Here is a 17,143-nt window from a genome sequence, read left to right on the forward strand (position 1 = left end):
TCAATGAACACAATAACAAACTTATCAATAAACGGCCTAAAAACTCTGTTCATCATGTCCATAAAAGCCGCAGGTGCATTCGTCAACCCAAAAGACAACACTAGGAACTCGTAATGCCCATAACGAGTCCTAAAGGCAGTTTTAGGAATATCCTCATTCCTAATCCTCAACTGGTGATACCCTGATCGCAAATCAATTTTTGAGAAACATTGAGCTCCTTGTAATTGATCAAAAAGATCATCAATGCGAGGGAGTGGGTATCTATTCTTAACAGTGACCTTGTTCAACTGTCTATAGTCTATACACATCCTCATTGATCCATCCTTCTTCTTTACAAATAAAACAGGTGCTCCCCACGGAGACACACTCGGACGAATAAACCCCTTATCTAACAAATCTTGAATCTGCTCTTTTAACTCTTTTAATTCTACTGGCGCCATCCTGTAAGGTGCCATAGAGATTGGTTTTGTTCCTGAAACTAGATCAATACAGAATTCGATTTCCCTATTGGGAGGTAGTCCAGGTAAGTCATTGGGAAAAACATCAATGAATTCCTTAACTATCGAAACTTGTTCCATCCTCGGGACCTCCATGTTCACATCATGCACATAAGCCAAAAACCCTTGCATACCCTTTCGTACCATCCTTCTCGTGATGGCTGAGAGAATACTAGATGGAGATGATAACCCATCTCCATGAAAAGCAAACTCTGTCTCCTCATCAGGCTTGAAAACCACTGTCTTATTCCAACAATCAACTGAGGCATGATGCCTTGATAACCAATCCATACCTAGTATCACATCAAAACCTACTATTTCTAAAATTACCAAATCACCCAATAAGTTTCTACCTTGCACTTTAACCTCACAATCAACATAAACATATTCCCCAAACATAACCTCATCCGAAGGAGTAGCCACACACAAAGGACTCTCTAACAAAATGGGTTGTTTAGTAAACCTTAAAGCAAAATATGACGACACGAAAGAATGAGTTGCCCCCGTATCAAATAACACTCTAGCCTCGAAAGAACATATTAAGAGTGTACCTGAGACAACAGTATTGGATGTCTGGGCATCCTGTTGAGTAATGGCAAAAACTCGTGCCTGTCTCTGACTTGTTGGCACAAAACCTCTACCGCCTACTCCACGGCCCCGCTGGCCACGCCCACCAGCTCCACGACTACCCTGAAACACAGAATGGCTAGCTGATTGAGTCTGAGTGGAAGATGTAATCGGTACAGAAGCACCAGGCTTGGACCACCGCTTGTTCGGACAATCCCTCAATAAGTGATCAGTCTGCCCGCAACCGAAACAAGCTCCTGTCTGCCTATAACAGACTGTACCATAATGCCTAGACCCACAAGACTGACATTGAGGCCTCCCATCTGAACCTTGTGGTGTTAACTGAACAATACCTCGGCTCTGAGTCGGACCAGCTCCACTCATGCTATGTCTATTGTTTCCCCTGATAATAGACCTCGACAAGTAATTCCTTGACTGACTTACTTGGCCCTGCCGGCCCCCATGTCCCCTGTTAGGACCTGTATCAGACCGCTGCTGAAAAGAGAACTGATTTGCCACTTTGGGCCTCTTGACCGAACCCACTGATAACTCATCCTCTAACTCTCGTGCCTCAATAGCTCGGGCACGATCCACTATGGCCGAGTACGTCTTAAACTCATGAGCCCCAATAGCTTTGAATAAGTAGCTATTAAGACCCCGAACAAACCTCTTAATCTTCCTCTCCTCAGTCGGTACCAAATACCCAGCAAATCTGGACAACCGTGTGAATTCCACTTCATACTCTGCCACAGTCAAGTCACCCTGAACCAATTTTTCAAACTCATATGATCTGGCTTCCCTCACACTTTCAGGTAGAAAACGTTCCAAAAACATCTCAGAAAATTCCTTCCACTCCATCGGTGGCGAACTAACTGCCCTTTCACCCCTCTTGGACTCATACCAGTTCACAGCCACCTCTCCTTCTAGCCTGAAAGATGCTAAAGTCACTGCACGATGATCCGTGCACCCCATGGCCTCACACCTACGCCACACTGCATCTAAAAACTGTTGTGGGTCCTCAGAGCTATCAACACCCTTAAATGTAGGAGGTGCCAACTTAAGGAACTCTGACAATGGCACTTTCACCCCATGCACAGTATGGGAAGTCGAAGATGCATTCTTATCCTTCTCCTTCTCAGTTAAAAGGTCAGCCAGGGTCTGCATGGCTTGTCCAATCTTATCCAATGCACTATCAGTATAAGACACCCTATCATGGGATCCCTGCTCCTGATTCTTACCAACATCCAGACCATAGTCTCCCTCAAACTCCACCTCATCTTGAACTTCTGCTTCCATTGGTTGAGGCGAAGGGGTTCTAACCCTCTTTTTGCGCCTCTCCTTCCTAAGCTGAGCGATAGGAATGTCCTCTTGATCATTACCGACATAATCGGTATTAACTACATGTTTAGCTCTCGGCATATTTCCTAAAAAAAAATGCATTTATATATATATATCAACATAACTATAAAGGAGTTTTAAGGACGACACACAAAACACTAGATTGGAGAATTATAAGAGGAATGACATCAAGACAAGATAGATCCTAAGCTCCACATATTACGAGGGTTTTAAATAAATAAAACAGATTACGAGGTTTTAACAAAAACCGGGCTCTGATACCACCTTTGTCACGACCCGAATCCCGGGTCCGTGACCGGCAACGCAGGAGCGGTGGCGGAAGGACACCCCTCCCGCGCTAAGCCTCAAAACGGACAGCATTTCATAATCTTCAGAAATATTAACTGATGAAACCAAAAGATATTTTAAAACTCCTCATCAGTAATTAAAACAAAACAATAATCCATAATACTTATTACATTGTCAAAAATCCAAACTTAATTAAAACAAAGTAATAGTGGAGCGCCTAAGACATCGAATCAAACAGCCTTGAAAGATAAGCAAGGCATACTGACCCAAAACTGAAGAAGCAGGAACACTCAACAAGGTTCACCTGCTATCAGAAACTAAGAACCTGAAATAATATTAAGAATGAGGGGTGAGTTCGACCAAACTCAGTGAGGGAATAATAATTAATATACATTTTAGATATTTTGATATTAATAGTTTGCAAGATGATTTATCTTGATATACATATACATATACATATACATACTGAACATATCATATACATACTAAACATATCATCATAACGTAGTGGATTACATGTCAGAGATCAGATGACACCCGAAGGTGACCAGATGACACCCGAAGGTGACCAGATGACACTCAAAAGTGACCAGATGACACCCGAAGGTGACCACTGTGGGATGATCAGTCACCACAGGCTGATGCCTCTCTCACCAGCTAGGTATACAGAATACTATGTGCACATAGGCTAACTACTCTCCGTTAGCATGGAGTTACTGACAATTCCCATATCAAGGCATATTAGATATTCACATAATCATCCAAGAAACGTATATCATATCAAATAGAATTTACTGTGACAGATTGCGAGTGCAAATTCAAGAATAAATGAGTACTCGGAAAATAAGCAACATATATAATTATTCAAGAAATTAACGAGTTGTACTCATTATATAATCAGAATACATATTTACTTATCATATATGCATATTAAAGATTATCCCACTCACCCGGAAAATATAGAATTAAAGGAATGTCAGACGAAAGACTCGAAAATCCTATTGAGGATCGTTAGGAGAACCTACAACAATATGAAAATATACTCAAAAGCAACTCAAACAAGAGATCCAAATGCATAAAATAAAACCAGGTTTAGTCTCCTAAGTTTAGGGACTAAAATGACAATTTTCCAAAACAGGGACCAAAACGTAATTTTACCAAAATTTGACCAATCTGGAAAATACATAACTATACTGAATTTTCACCCATAAACCATCCTTAATTCTGTCTAGAACGAACCAGGGACCGAATTGAAATTTTCATAAAGTTCAGGGACTAAAATGTAATTTCCCGAAATTGAGGGACCAAACTGAAAATATTCCAAATCAATTATCAAACTCAGATTCATCATCCTTAACCTCATAATAATACTGTCCAGAGTCTCAAAATACAGTTAAGGGTCAAATTATAATTTTCCCAAAATTTAGGGACCAAACTGTAATTTCACAAATTGAGGGACCAAATTGAATTTTCGTCATCTTCAACCTCAAACCCAGAATTTCACAGATTACCTACTGTCATCACCTGATTTCTAACACAATTTCACCATTCAAATAAAATCATAACTCAAAATCATCATCTTTACCTCCAATCTCTCACAATCAACTAATTAACCAATTACCCACAACAATCAACCCATAACCTTCCAATTAATTCATCAATCAAACCCAAAACACAATCTTCAAAACCCTAACATTTATCAAAACAGAAATTAAGGCTTAAAGAACACACATATATACATAATCTTACCTTTAAACTTATTTCCTCCAATCCTTTCCTTTTTCCCTTATTTTCCCCTCTTTTCTCTTCTTCTTCTTTCTCCCTTCTCTCTCACGGTTTGCTCTCTCAAATATTCAGATCTCTTTCTTTTTTTTTTCTTTTTTTTTTTTTTTTTCTATTTATACTTATCATCTCTTTATACAAATACTACAATACCCTTCATTTAATTCTACCAACTTTTAAACCTCCAAGGGCTTTATTGCCTTTTACCTACTCATTAAATTTCAAAACATCACAGATAGGTTACATGGCGCCAGAACTGTTCTATAAGAACATCGGGCGCGTCTCATACAAAGCTGATGTTTATAGCTTTGGGATGTTGCTATTGGAAATGGCAGGCAGAAGGAAGAATCTGAAGGTATTGACAGAGAATTCAAGCCAAATTTACTGGCCAGATTGGGTTCATGACCAAGTCTCTAATGAGAAGGCTATAGAGATTGGAGATGGTGGCACGGAAGAGGAAGAAAAGATAGTCAAGAAGATGATTATTGCAGGGTTGTGGTGTATACAAATGAACCCTCTGAATCGCCCTGTAATGAACGAAGTTGTGGAGATGCTTGAAGGAGATATGGAAAGCCTGCAACTTCCTCCGAAACCTGTTCTACATCTAGATGATAAACCAATGAGCACTTATGGAGAGTCATCTTCCATGTCTGATTATTCTACTGAATCAATTAGCTTGATTGAAAATGCATATAATTAAGTGATCTTGTATGAAATACTCTGCTCATGTGCAGGGGAAGGCTTGTCCCATGAATGATACTAGTTCTCTGATAGTTAATACCTTATTTTCTGGTTGTGTAACTAGCTAAGAGAGTCCTAGTTGGCTCGTTTGGTTTGAACTGATCCACGTTCTTATCAGATGAAATTTTTAGATCAAATCGGCATCTCATAGATATTCTTCTTGATTCGTTTTACTATGATTTCAAAAAAGGTATGCTTCAATCCAAGTTTATATAAAATGTCTGATCTCTCAAGAATTTGATTATGGACATATGCATAGCCTACGTTGTCTTTCCCACTCCCCCCTATCCCGTAAATGCCAATACATGAGACCTCATCATTCAACAGCGACAGCATATACCTTCCCACATTTCTTCGAAACACTTGGCCCCCTTTCTTTATTGTCGGCAATGAATGTCTTCTAGTCCTTTGCCGCTTCAGCACAGGCATTCTAGAGCTTCTGCTTCCGTGATTGTGGAGAAAGTAAGATTCAGATAGAGAAGCAGATGGCAGTTGACTTCAAATAAAATCAAAATGCCTGCTCAATGACGTTCTTCAGAAAACTTCAAACAAAATCAAAATGCCTGCTCAATGACGTTCTTCAGAAGACTTCAAACAAAATTGATCGATCCAATGCACACGTTGCCCTTCCTGCTCAAAGACATGTCGTTTTCACTACAACCTGTCGTTCATGCCGTTTATGGCATCAAAAGTCACGTGTATTAGGAGAACCCAACCGTTGGTAAACCGCCATAAACCGCTCTGCTAAGCACAGTTTACACATCCCTTTTGAAAGCAGAGACATAAATTCACAAACTTTGAGTTTCTTTCTCAGTCATGGCACTCGAAATTCACTTAGTTTCACTCTTTTGCCTCATTTTCATTGCATCATTGGTTTCTACACCTGTAAATTCAGGTACCCTTTCTAAAAAAATCATCCTTTAACATCACTATAATTTGTCAAAAAGTGAGCGACAGTTTATTGATAACTTGACATTTCTTACAGAACAAGCACAAGGACCCTACTTTGCATTCAGTTGGTTAAGCGAAAACAACACATTCCAAGCAGGAGATGTTGCAACTGTAAAGATCAAAGTGCTAGGAGAGTTTGACAGGAGTAAAGGAAATGCTTTTAGTCCTAAAATAACAGTGAATGGCAAGATGGGGAATTCTTGTTTTGTGTCTGGTGTTTTACTTGATGTTGCAGGAGAGGATACGGATTCTTGGAGAATTCTTTTCACTCCAATACGGGCTGGAGTTTTTAATGTTTTTATTGAAGACGGCCCTTTTCATGTCTTTGATTCTTCTCTCCATTTTGAAGTTAAAGCAGGTTTTTTATATAGTTCTTGCAGCATTATCAGTTCAAGTTTTGGTTCATTTTTGTGTTGATTGATATTTTAATTGCTGTTATTGATTAGGGAAAAAGCTAAATTTTTTGAAGTTATAAGGGTGACTCTTTTGGATCTGTTGTGTTCAACTAATTGTTTTTTTGGTTCGTCAAGAACAGTGAGCAAATAACCTTCAAAATGTATGCTAAATTGCTAACCATAGTCGGTGTTGTTTTACTGAAGGGAAAATATATGCATCTGCCTGCATTACGTCATGGAGGGATCTCGAAAATGAGTTTGAAGCTGGGGCTAAAGCTACAGTTTTGATTGTTCCTAGAGATGCATTTGGGAATAATGTTACTTCAACGGGAGAAGAACTACGTCCTTTTAATTTTACTGTGTCCGAACTTTACGAAAACGGTAGCATTGCCAATGTGCCAGACATCACTCACATAGGCTGGAATGAATTTGGTCAGATCATTCTCGAGCTTATTGCTACAAAATCTGGAAACTTATTGTTGCAAGTGGTAGGAGGAAATCAGACCTTGAATGGCTGTCCGCTTCTGTATAAGGTGAATCCAGGTGATGTGCTGTAGCATTTATCATAAGATCATAACTTGTTTTTATATTTAACACACAGTTGTTTATTCTGATCCAAATTCTTTGTCATTTGCAGTTATTTTGGTCATTCAAGTGTTCAGCATTTATCTTTTCCTATTTTTGTTAAAATTTTGAACTGGGCTTTACCAGGACCTGTCGATGTTTCCAATTGTGTGGCCACTTGGAAGTTTGAAACAAATGTATGGCAAACATTCTCCAAGATGGAAACTTTTATACACCAGAAAGATAAATATGGGAACCCTGTTCTAGGATTCTATGAATTCGACGCCAAGGTTGTTCAAGAGGAGATGAATCTGTCTATACCTCTTGCAGATATGCGCTTCACCGAGGTGATGCCAGGAATTCAGTTATGTTCCTTCAGTCTGCTGGAACCAGGAAACTTCTTGCTCACTATATCCGATACAAAACATAATAGAAGCATCTCCAACATGCCATTTTCTTTTAATGTGTTCATAGGTGAGTGTAACATGCTGCTAAATTTGGTATTTAACAAATCATTAGGTGTAAGTGTTTATCCCTTTGCATACTCTAGCCGTCTCTTCTGGGCAGCCTTTTGCTCTTAATTTTTCCACATGTAATGAATTGTTTCCCTACCAGTTTCTTAGGTCCAAAACTAGGTTTGCTTTTTTCTTGTGGTAGAGCATAAATGACTTCTCATGCTTCAATTGCTTACGATAAAGTTATATTTTCTTTCTGAAATGGCGCTCGTTTTATGTTTTAATTTGAATAGGTTATGCTGATGGATCATCCAGCATAGTCAATGGATCTGGTTTAAATGATTCCACTGCTGGTGAAATTTCACAATTTTCAGTTTATTTGAATGACATTTTTCAATATCCATCTTTTGTCGGAGTAGAAAGCATTCGAGTGCAGATAATAAGGGAAACTGATTCCTATTCAGTAAAGCCAAGCATCAATCCAATTGTTAATGGTATATGAAATTTGTAAATCATAAAGTTTTTTCTTAATGAACAATTCAGAAAATCTGACAATGAAGCATGGATCTATGAAATAGGAAATGTATCTACTCCAAGAGCAGGCAATAGTTCTATCCGTCAAGCAGAAATTGCTCTGGCACCGTCAGAAATTGCTCCTGTATCCTCAGTTGATCTAGGAAAAATTGTAAGATGTTGATTTACATATTTCCTTTAGGCACGGTTGTACTGCATATTCTAACTTTTTCTATTTTGATTCAGTCTACAGGAAACTCAAAAGTTCTGGCCAGCGCTTTTAATGTGATTTACACTCCTGAAAAGAGTGGAATCTATGAAATTTATGTGTTCTGTGGAAATGTTTTGCTGAATGGTGGCCATTCATTCAGAAAGGAAGTGAGAGCAGGTATTGTCAGTAATTTAACCTTTGATTGGACCGATTTCCTAAATTTTCCTTGCCATTCATCAAGAAGACATGCTGTTTATGGTTCAATCATTTTTTGGTTTCTTACAAGGTCAAGGTCTGAACTTCCATTTGGTAGTCATATATGTTGTTGAGCTTTGTTCTTGTTCTGTTTTGAATTTCCTGATGATAATGGTGGTAACTGCATCAATTTCTTTTTCACAAAGAGGTTTCTACTGTGATGTAGGTGATGTTAATGTATCACTCTCGACAATTCAGAAATTTTCTTTGAGGGCGCCAAAGATGATTGAAAATGAAATGGCAGTGCAACTGGTGGATTCATTTTTTAATCCTGTCCTATCCCAGCAGTCAAGACTGACACTAGAGATAGCTTCAGTTAACAAGTCTGGTTTTTCAAGTGGAATGTTTGTGGATAACGATAATGGTACATACTGCATTCGATATGTGGCTAAGGATGTTGGAACTTATGAGATGTGTGTTTCATTTGATGGCAAACGTTTGTCACCCTGCCCCTTCGGAGTCAACGTGTATGGTGGTAAGTTATACAGCTCCCCTCCATTATAGACAATCATCAAAAGCATATAGTGGTAGTCCCTCTGGTATAGCAATCTGCACTTGAATTATTGGCATGATATCATTACGTATGAGCTTGTTTCTCCTTCCAACTATGCTTCAAGTAGTGACTTTTTTTCCTGTTTTAATTAAAATGAAGATACAATGGTTTCCTGTTCAAGTTGTTTTCTTCGTCTTTCAGTTGAATACTTTCCCAAGGCCAATGACGATAACATTTCGGTTTGGGAGGATGAGTCTATTGCTTTCGATGTCTTGGCAAATGACTACTTTGCCGGCAACAATGCAAGTATTGTTGAATTATCAAAAGTAAGTCATGAAATCCGAGTTCTTTTCATGTTCTTTGATGATCTTCTCGTGCTACATTAAAGGAAATGTTTCTCAGTCTGAATGAGAAATTACAAGGTTTTTAAACTACTGAAAGCATAAATCCATGCTTTGGTGATTCCTTGGTCCAAAATTTTAATATCAGCACTTACTCTTTTCATGTTAGATAGTATACCACTACTTGCTATTTCACATGTAAGATTATGAATAATGCTTTTTTTGGAAGAATTTGCTTGGAAAAATCACTTAACTGCTATGTATTCTACTTTGTCAGCCAGATCGTGGTTCGCTTTTACAGAATGGAAATCTCTTTAGATACACTCCTTACAAAGATTATTACGGGAATGACTCTTTTACATACACACTATCTGATGTAAATAGAAACCTTGCTTCTGCTTCTGTAATCATTTCTGTTCTCAACATCCCACCTCAGTTCATTTCCTTTCCAATCCAATTGCAAGCAACTGAAGATGTGATAGGTCCCAGATATGGGTAGGGTATTATCTACCACTGAACTTTTAATTTACTTGCACCATATTTGAAAGGTTTCTTTTGGATAATTCAATCCATGATGCTTGGTCCTTTTTATTCATCACTTCCCCTCACTGCAGTGGTTTCTCTGCGATTGTGATAAAACACTCGGATCCAACAGAGAAAATCTGTGTCACTCTCAGCGCTCGATCTGGGACTGTGTTTTTGTCTCCTGTGCTGATGCAGTTTTGGCAGCCCATTTGGGGTGAATTTTCTGCAAAGAAAGGGGATGATGCAGCTAAAGATTTAATCTTAGAAGGCGGTGTAGAAGCAATCAATCTAGCCCTTCAATCGATTCAGTATCTTGGGTAGCATCTACAGAATCAGAATCTTTTCCCCTTATAATTTCTCCTTTAAGCATTTATTCTATGAATCCTATGTTATTGATAACTTGTTTTTCCTTACTCTAATCAGAAGTGAGAATTTCTACGGGGATGATGCTATTCATGTTTCTGCCAGCAACAAGAATGGAAAGAATGATCTGGATGTTCCAGTTTCTGTTGAGCCTGTCAACGATCCTCCGGTTATTAAAATCCCTAAATTTATCATACTGAAGAGTAACGAGGACGAGTCACTGATATTTGACAAAGCGATAGACAAGTTTGAGTTCTCTGTTGGAGATCCAGACCTTCTTGGATACCCTGGTATATACATGAACATTTTGTTTAGCCATCAAAATTACTTCGGAACCAGACATTTCTGTTTGCGCAAACTCTCAAGACCTAAGAGAGTAAAATAGTAAGTATAATTGACAGAAATGTTTGCAGGGACTTGATTTTCTTTGTGTGGGTTATTTGCAGGCAATGAGTCTGGATTTATAGTCACATTTTCAGTGGAAGTAGACAAGGGATTTTTGGTAACCAGTCTAGCAGCTGAGCTTCTTAAGACAACTGAACTTAAGGTGATGAGTAGTTATCAGTGGCAACCAATACAGACATATGTTTCCATCTCAAGACATTTTATGGTCAGAGCTAATGGAGTCAGATTCCGGGGGCCGCTTAACGAATGCAACAGTGTCATGCAACAACTGTCCTACGATGTGAGTAAGCTTCTTTTATGTTGAAGGTTAAGGGAAAAAAATGTTTCGATAATGTGCTTCTGGCTGTGGGAAGTGACTTGGTTGAGATTATCAACCTAATTCACTTTACAAAAAGACTGTTTAAATGAAGCTGGCAATCATCATTGGAATTGATCTGTTTTCTAATTCTCTTTCCCTCTGTGGGTGCAGGGTCGAGAAAGCAATGCCATTTTAACTGTGAAATTAAATGATATGGGACATTATGGGTGTTCTTCAGACTGCACCGACAAGATTGCAGTGCCTTTACATGCTGAGGCTACAGTACAGCTTATCCGAAGAAGGTCAATGAGTTCATTGTTAGCTCACAGTAAGTATCAACATTTTCTTTCAGCAACTAGATGCATTTTTTTTTCCTTAATGGTACAACCAAAATGTGTGTCCGCAGAAGGATCAATAGCCAAGGAACTCACCATCTTTTTACTCCATTGATGCAGCCCTTGGATCAGCTATCTTAGTTGAGTTTCTTATGGTGTTTTCTCTAGGAGGGATTCTTCTGTTCTTTACATGCAAATGCGCAATGCATCTTGCAAATGAAAGAAGAAGAATCAGTGTCAAGAATTCTCAGCTATCTAGTGTGCAGAATTCCCAGAAAAAAAGTGTGAGTGCCTTCTTATATCTTAGCTACGAAACGAAACAGAAACGGGAACTTCTGAATACTTCATTTGGAAGCTCAAGTTTCAACCTGACATTCTTGAATCATTCATGTACAGCAGTATACAGATTTTTCGGAGGATATGACAAAATTCACATGCTGTTGCTCAAGCCCCTTCTTGCTTAGTGGCCAAACTTCCAACTTTCAACAACGGTAACTATCTAATCAATAAAGCAGGATGATTTTTTTAGTTCATTTATTCCTCTTTTCTGATTATTTTTTTTCAGCTTCAATAACATCTAACAAGCTGTTGTGCCAATTTGCAGCTCCAATCAACGGTTAAGAGTTGAAGAAACTGGCAAGAACATAAGTAGCCCTCCTGGATCTTCTAGCAGGCATCATCTACAGACTCCACCTGGTCTTACCCCACTTGTTATTGAGAAGGATCAAAAGTAAACAATTTGATCAGTTCTATGAAATTAAACCAAGTAAATGGGGATGAGACATTGTACTATTGCAGCACTTGAGAAGCACATTATATGGTTTTCTACTAATATTAACGACAGTTAGTGACAAGAAAAGCAGTATAAAAAACTAGTTGAACAGTCTATATAAGATGGATTCAGAGAAAATCCAATAATTAGTTAGATAGATTTAGAGAAAAAAATTGAATACGTGCATTATTTGGAAGTAAGGCTACAACAAGAAACAAATTGATGGATTCTATTATTTGGATCATAAAAACAAAAAATTGACTAAATTTTTGTATAGAATGTCTTTTTTTTTTCATATATGATGAATAGTGCAACCTTTTACATTAGCAACCAAAGTTTTCGTAAAATAATTGTTTCATTCTCTAAATGCTTCAATGAGATGTAGGAAGGAGGATTTCTAATGAGAAAATTCAGAGATTTATGGAAATAGATCTAGTAATGTAGTGATGGAGTTAAATTTTTGAATTATTTCACTTCCATAATTATTTATCTTTTTCAAACGATTTAAAGAGCATATTTATCTACCGTCTGGACCTGGTGTATTCAAATAAATGGAGTTTTGTGATGTTAATGCTAGAAATGGTTGGAGGAAGGAAAAAAGTTTGACTACAAGTCAGAAAATGGCGAAGAAATATACTTCCCAGAATGGATTTTTTTATCTTTTTGAAGAAGGACAAGACCTACGGTTCCATATCGAGGAAGAAGAAGAAGATGCTAAAATTGCAAAGAAACTAGCAATGGCGGGTCTGTGGTGCATTCAGTGGAACCCAGTGGACCGTCCTTCCGTGAAAATTGTTGTCCATATGCTCGGAGGGGAAGGAGACGGCTTCACGTAAACCTCCTAATCCTTTTAGCTCCACAGCTTCTAAGAAAAAGCCTGCAAGCCTGCCAGGAAGACGTCTTAACCAAGAGTTGGCAGCCATCTCAGAAACAGAGTAAACAGATGTTTCGGTTAGCTGTAGTAACAGATTAGGTAGAAATAATGGAGTAAAGGTTACGGTTTGTTAAGTAGTTTCCCGGACAACGTATGTGACTTTGCATGAACGTGGATTGGCTTTTTTTTTTCCTATCTTTGCATCATGATTATGTAGATTAGCAGCGGTTGATAAAATGATTAAACTTTTATAATGTAGATGGTTGGGCTCTGGCAGATTCAAAGTTTCTATCTTCAGCTGTAACCATCCCTGCATTAGCTACGCTGATTGTGCTATCAGATGCGTCACCCCCCCACCCCAAAAAAAAAAAAAAAAGTTCAAGAATCATTTATATGCCTAACAGCCTAACACTAATTTGCCATTTCTCCAAATAAACAGTGACTTGACTCTACAACTGATGATGATGACTCTCGGGGGGGGGGGGGGGGGGGGCACATAAACCATGGGAGTTCAAATTCTAACATTTTATGACTCAGCATATAGTTATCTGTGTAACCAATAATTAATATCAAGTAAATAGTCTGCATAAAACAGTTCGGAAGATGCACAGGCGACTAGCAGAATTTCTAGCCTTGCAAATTAGTGACAAAACAAATTAATGATAAGGAAAGATGGAATCAAGGACTCCGAAACCAATGAAGAACATCTAGCATGCAGCATACGATTTCATAACAATAGCAGGCATTGCTTGAGACCAAAGAAAGCAGTTTTCCACTGGGTCAGAATCAGCAACATGAGACAAAAATTCTTCCAAATTATTGTCAAATATACAGTTAATACTGAGCTATCTCATGTAAGACCTATCTATACGAATTAACAGAAGGGACGAGAAATTGACATTCGAAGTTAAACATAGAAATCAAGAGGGGGGAAGAAGGGAGAAGGAACAGTTGTAAAATATTTCCCAGGCTGTATGACAAAGAAGTCGTATGAGATTAGAAAATTGACTTCAAATCAAGACACAGAGGTTAGCATCCATGACAATACAAATCACCCTCCCACATTCTACTTATATACAGAAGAATTATCTAAATTCATTTACTAATAACTTTAGAACATTATCAGCTAGCATACAATGAGAGGAAAATGTAAGTCTTGCTTTATTGCATCTTTACTTTCTTCAACCTGTACATCAACGACTCTATAGATTTCTGTATCCTGGGGCCATCTGTCTGCCCAATTAATTGAGATGCCCGATGCAAACTCTTGCTTTATTGCATCTTTACTTTCTTCAACCTGTACATCAACGACTCTATAGATTTCTGTATCCTGGGGCCATCTGTCTGCCCAATTACTTGAGATGCCCGATGCAAACTCTGAACCCCACGACCCAAACTGGCGATAGAAGGAGCTGCAGGAAGAGATTCAACTGCACATTCAATCCCATCTCCATGCATGAGCAATGCTGAGCAAGTTGCGATACTGCAACCGAATGTTGCCCAAGGTAGGACACCGACAGGTTGTACCTGTCGTTTTCTCATTATTTCATAGAAAGCTGTTTTCATAGCTGAAAAACTGGTTTTCTCAGCAGAGGCTATAACACTGTGGACCACTGTCCGGATTTTCTCGGCAGAAGTGGCTGCCTTCAAGGCAGATGTTGCATTGGCTCCAGAATTGGCCAATCCAGGGGCCAGCAGTTTTGTTGGACCAAGAGTCTTGCCCATAGATATTGCCGTTATCTTTTGGGTTTGGGTCAGCAGAAGTTTAAGGGAAGCAGGTAATTTAAATGTAACGACCTTCACGAATGTAGACGCAGGAACAACTTTAGAAAGCGATGAAGCTCCAAAAACTGCTGTTGCCCCAGCTCCAACTGCCACCAAATATTTGTTAGAAAGTAGCCTTCCCTTTTCAGCATGATTTGGAACTTCTCCATCACTTTCACACTCAGTGACAAGCTGCCCAACCAAATCCCTCACTTCTGGAGGCACAGGAGTGTTCCAATGTTTCCTGATACCTCCTAAGCCACTAGCATCTACTACAGCTACTATAGTCTTGAACTTCCTAGTCTGGCTTTGAAGGGCCTGTGCAATGAGTGCATGTGACTTGTCCTGAACCTGAAGCTCTGAAAACTCAATCTTAGTCTTGTTGGGCTTCCCCAGTTCTTTAATGGGAAATCGACCGGCATTATTAAGAGAAATTCTCAGACCCTCAACAGCAACTCGGAAGGTGTACACTTCGGATATGATTCGGGTATCCACAGCTTCCCCCCTGTTTACATCATATAGCATTTTCTGTGCAAAGGCTAAAGCCCTACCGATTGACGGGAGATCAATGAATATATTATGTAGATCTTGAAGTAATGGATACACAGATTGGGCAAATGGTGGCACCTGGAAACTGTTTCCTGGATGAATTTCTTTTAATCCTGACTCTGAAACAGAACTTGAAGGACGCAACTTACGCATTGACAAATCCATATAAGAAGATGACAACTTCACCATCCGTGACTGAACATTATCATCAAGACTAAACCTCCTCGAACTTTGCAAAGAAATGGAACCTGCTTTCTGTGGCACTAAACTACTAACAAAAGCATGAACTCCGCTCCCTGTGTCAACTTCACTCCCGGTGTCAACTTCACTCGAAGAATTGTCCCCAATAACTGTATTGATAGATGAAGTTTCAAGCACCAAAAAAGATGAACCGACCTCCTCGGCCACCTTCTTGGCAGCCAAGATATGCCCGTGAAAACCCGTCCCAAATATTTCTCTCAAAACCAAGCTTCCAGCCAAATCTTCATACTTTTCCTTGTTTATCTTATTTAAAAAGCATCTTTTAATCACTCCAAATGACGAAGTGGGAACTAGATCGTCAGCAATATTTCCCAATTCACTCTCTTCGGATTGAATTTGAACCAATGGCGAATGACCCACCTGAGCCACAACAGCATCAGGTCGAATCTCTCTTATAAGGCACTCAACATCTACAGCTGACCTCTCAGATAAATTCTGAGCACAAAGTATATAAATCACAGATTGAGATTTTGGATCTCGAACTGCAAAAACGAAACTTTTCGTGTTTTCTTGTATAGAAAGCTTCCTAACTATTCTGTCAGATGCCTTCAAATCATCAGCTTTCAATATTGACAAAGGCCAAACATTTTGTAGGCTATAGATAAATTCAAGTGCCATTACATTAGCAAGAAACCCCTTTTGTTCTCTACGAAGATTCTCAATCTAAGCACCAAAATCATCGAAAACAAACAATACCTTCAACAAAATTTTCCAAAATAAGAACCCATTTCAATTTAGGCCTCTAACATCAAGAAAGTCAAATCCTTTTTCTATTATTCCTATCTTCTCCCACGTTTTCCCAGAAACCAAAACAAGGGAAAAGAGGAAGAACCTGGTTTCTTTAAGAACTAAATTTACATCACTAAACTAAAACCAAGTAGCCCAGATAAAGATATAGCAAGAATCTCAGCGATGTACCTTTTGTTTGGAGTGGAAATCCTATAAGAGAATGATGGGAATTGATTAATTTTCCCAAGAAAGTGAGAAAATCTTGGAGGAAAAACAATTAAAAGAGAGAAGTCTGGCTACAGAGTTGTAAAGCGGGGATTCTAGGCTTTCTAGCAGAGTTTAGAGTTCACAAGGAACTCACTGGTTATATGATTTTGACTAAAACGATGCCGTGCTCTTTCTTTGGTGTTGAACTCGTAGAGATATTACAGTATGTATGGAATTTAAAAATTATTTTTTCTTGTTTTAAATAAATGTAATTTTTAAATAAAATATTATTTGAAAAATAATTTCATAAGAATTATTAACTTTGTTACCTTATAAAATTATTAATATTTAACTTATGAGTATTATTAATTAAAATATATGAGAATAAATGTATCTCATATATTTTAATTATCCACTCGTCTATCATTTTAAAAAAATAAATTAAGGAGAATGGAGAAAAAAATTATCTGAATATAAGATTGCTTATATTTTATTTTATTGAAATAAATAAAAATTATCTCAAATTTAACTAAATTATCATTTCCACTCTTAAAATTTAATTAACTAAAATTATTGTTATAAATTATAATTTGATTTAATGATTTAACTCGGTAATACACTAACTTAAGATGGGTCAAATTTCATATGA

General features: G+C 38.1%; 3 protein-coding genes and 1 long non-coding RNA gene across 4 annotated transcripts; 2 read left to right on the forward strand and 2 right to left on the reverse strand.

Moving 5' to 3' along the window:
* Window positions 1–2,823: 2,823 nt before the first annotated feature.
* On the reverse strand, window positions 2,824–4,722 carry LOC133673213 (uncharacterized). Its single transcript, XR_009834963.1, has 3 exons — window positions 4,461–4,722; window positions 3,662–3,732; window positions 2,824–3,036 (listed from the first exon to the last, which is right to left on the reverse strand). It is a non-coding gene; the product is annotated as an uncharacterized LOC133673213 (long non-coding RNA).
* Window positions 4,723–4,737: 15 nt separating this feature from the next.
* On the forward strand, window positions 4,738–5,193 carry LOC133673269 (LEAF RUST 10 DISEASE-RESISTANCE LOCUS RECEPTOR-LIKE PROTEIN KINASE-like 2.3). The gene has a single exon (XM_062094013.1). It carries the CDS (start codon window positions 4,738–4,740, stop codon window positions 5,191–5,193), a length of 456 nt encoding a protein of 151 aa, XP_061949997.1.
* An 857-nt stretch (window positions 5,194–6,050) lies between these two features.
* On the forward strand, window positions 6,051–12,946 carry LOC133673270 (protein GAMETE EXPRESSED 2). The gene is made up of 18 exons (XM_062094014.1): window positions 6,051–6,129; window positions 6,220–6,543; window positions 6,785–7,123; window positions 7,292–7,618; window positions 7,893–8,093; window positions 8,178–8,284; window positions 8,359–8,500; window positions 8,745–9,053; window positions 9,273–9,397; window positions 9,690–9,907; window positions 10,027–10,254; window positions 10,361–10,590; window positions 10,747–10,985; window positions 11,175–11,331; window positions 11,459–11,622; window positions 11,735–11,829; window positions 11,943–12,068; window positions 12,688–12,946. Exons 1-18 carry the CDS (start codon window positions 6,051–6,053, stop codon window positions 12,944–12,946), a joined length of 3,669 nt encoding a protein of 1,222 aa, XP_061949998.1.
* Window positions 12,947–13,959: 1,013 nt separating this feature from the next.
* Window positions 13,960–16,659, reverse strand: LOC133672817 (uncharacterized). Its single transcript, XM_062093350.1, has one exon. It carries the CDS (start codon window positions 16,174–16,176, stop codon window positions 14,257–14,259), a length of 1,920 nt encoding a protein of 639 aa, XP_061949334.1. The 5' UTR covers window positions 16,177–16,659; the 3' UTR covers window positions 13,960–14,256.
* Window positions 16,660–17,143: the final 484 nt, after the last annotated feature.

The sequence above is a fragment of the Populus nigra genome, chromosome 14 (assembly GCF_951802175.1).
Source record: "Populus nigra chromosome 14, ddPopNigr1.1, whole genome shotgun sequence".
Taxonomy (NCBI): domain Eukaryota; kingdom Viridiplantae; phylum Streptophyta; class Magnoliopsida; order Malpighiales; family Salicaceae; genus Populus; species Populus nigra.

What these genes read in the sequence shown, in the direction of transcription:
- LOC133673270 (XM_062094014.1), top strand. Translation starts at nt 6,051, where the DNA reads ATGGCACTCGAAATTCACTTAGTTTCACTCTTTTGCCTCATTTTCATT. An exon ending in CCATTTTGAAGTTAAAGCAG is followed by an intron (nt 6,544 to 6,784) that starts GTTTTTTATATA and finishes GTTTTACTGAAG; the next exon opens with GGAAAATATATGCATCTGCC. An exon ending in CAATCGATTCAGTATCTTGG is followed by an intron (nt 10,255 to 10,360) that starts GTAGCATCTACA and finishes TACTCTAATCAG; the next exon opens with AAGTGAGAATTTCTACGGGG.
- LOC133673269 (XM_062094013.1), top strand. Translation starts at nt 4,738, where the DNA reads ATGGCGCCAGAACTGTTCTATAAGAACATCGGGCGCGTCTCATACAAA.
- LOC133672817 (XM_062093350.1), bottom strand. Translation starts at nt 16,176, where the DNA reads ATGGCACTTGAATTTATCTATAGCCTACAAAATGTTTGGCCTTTGTCA.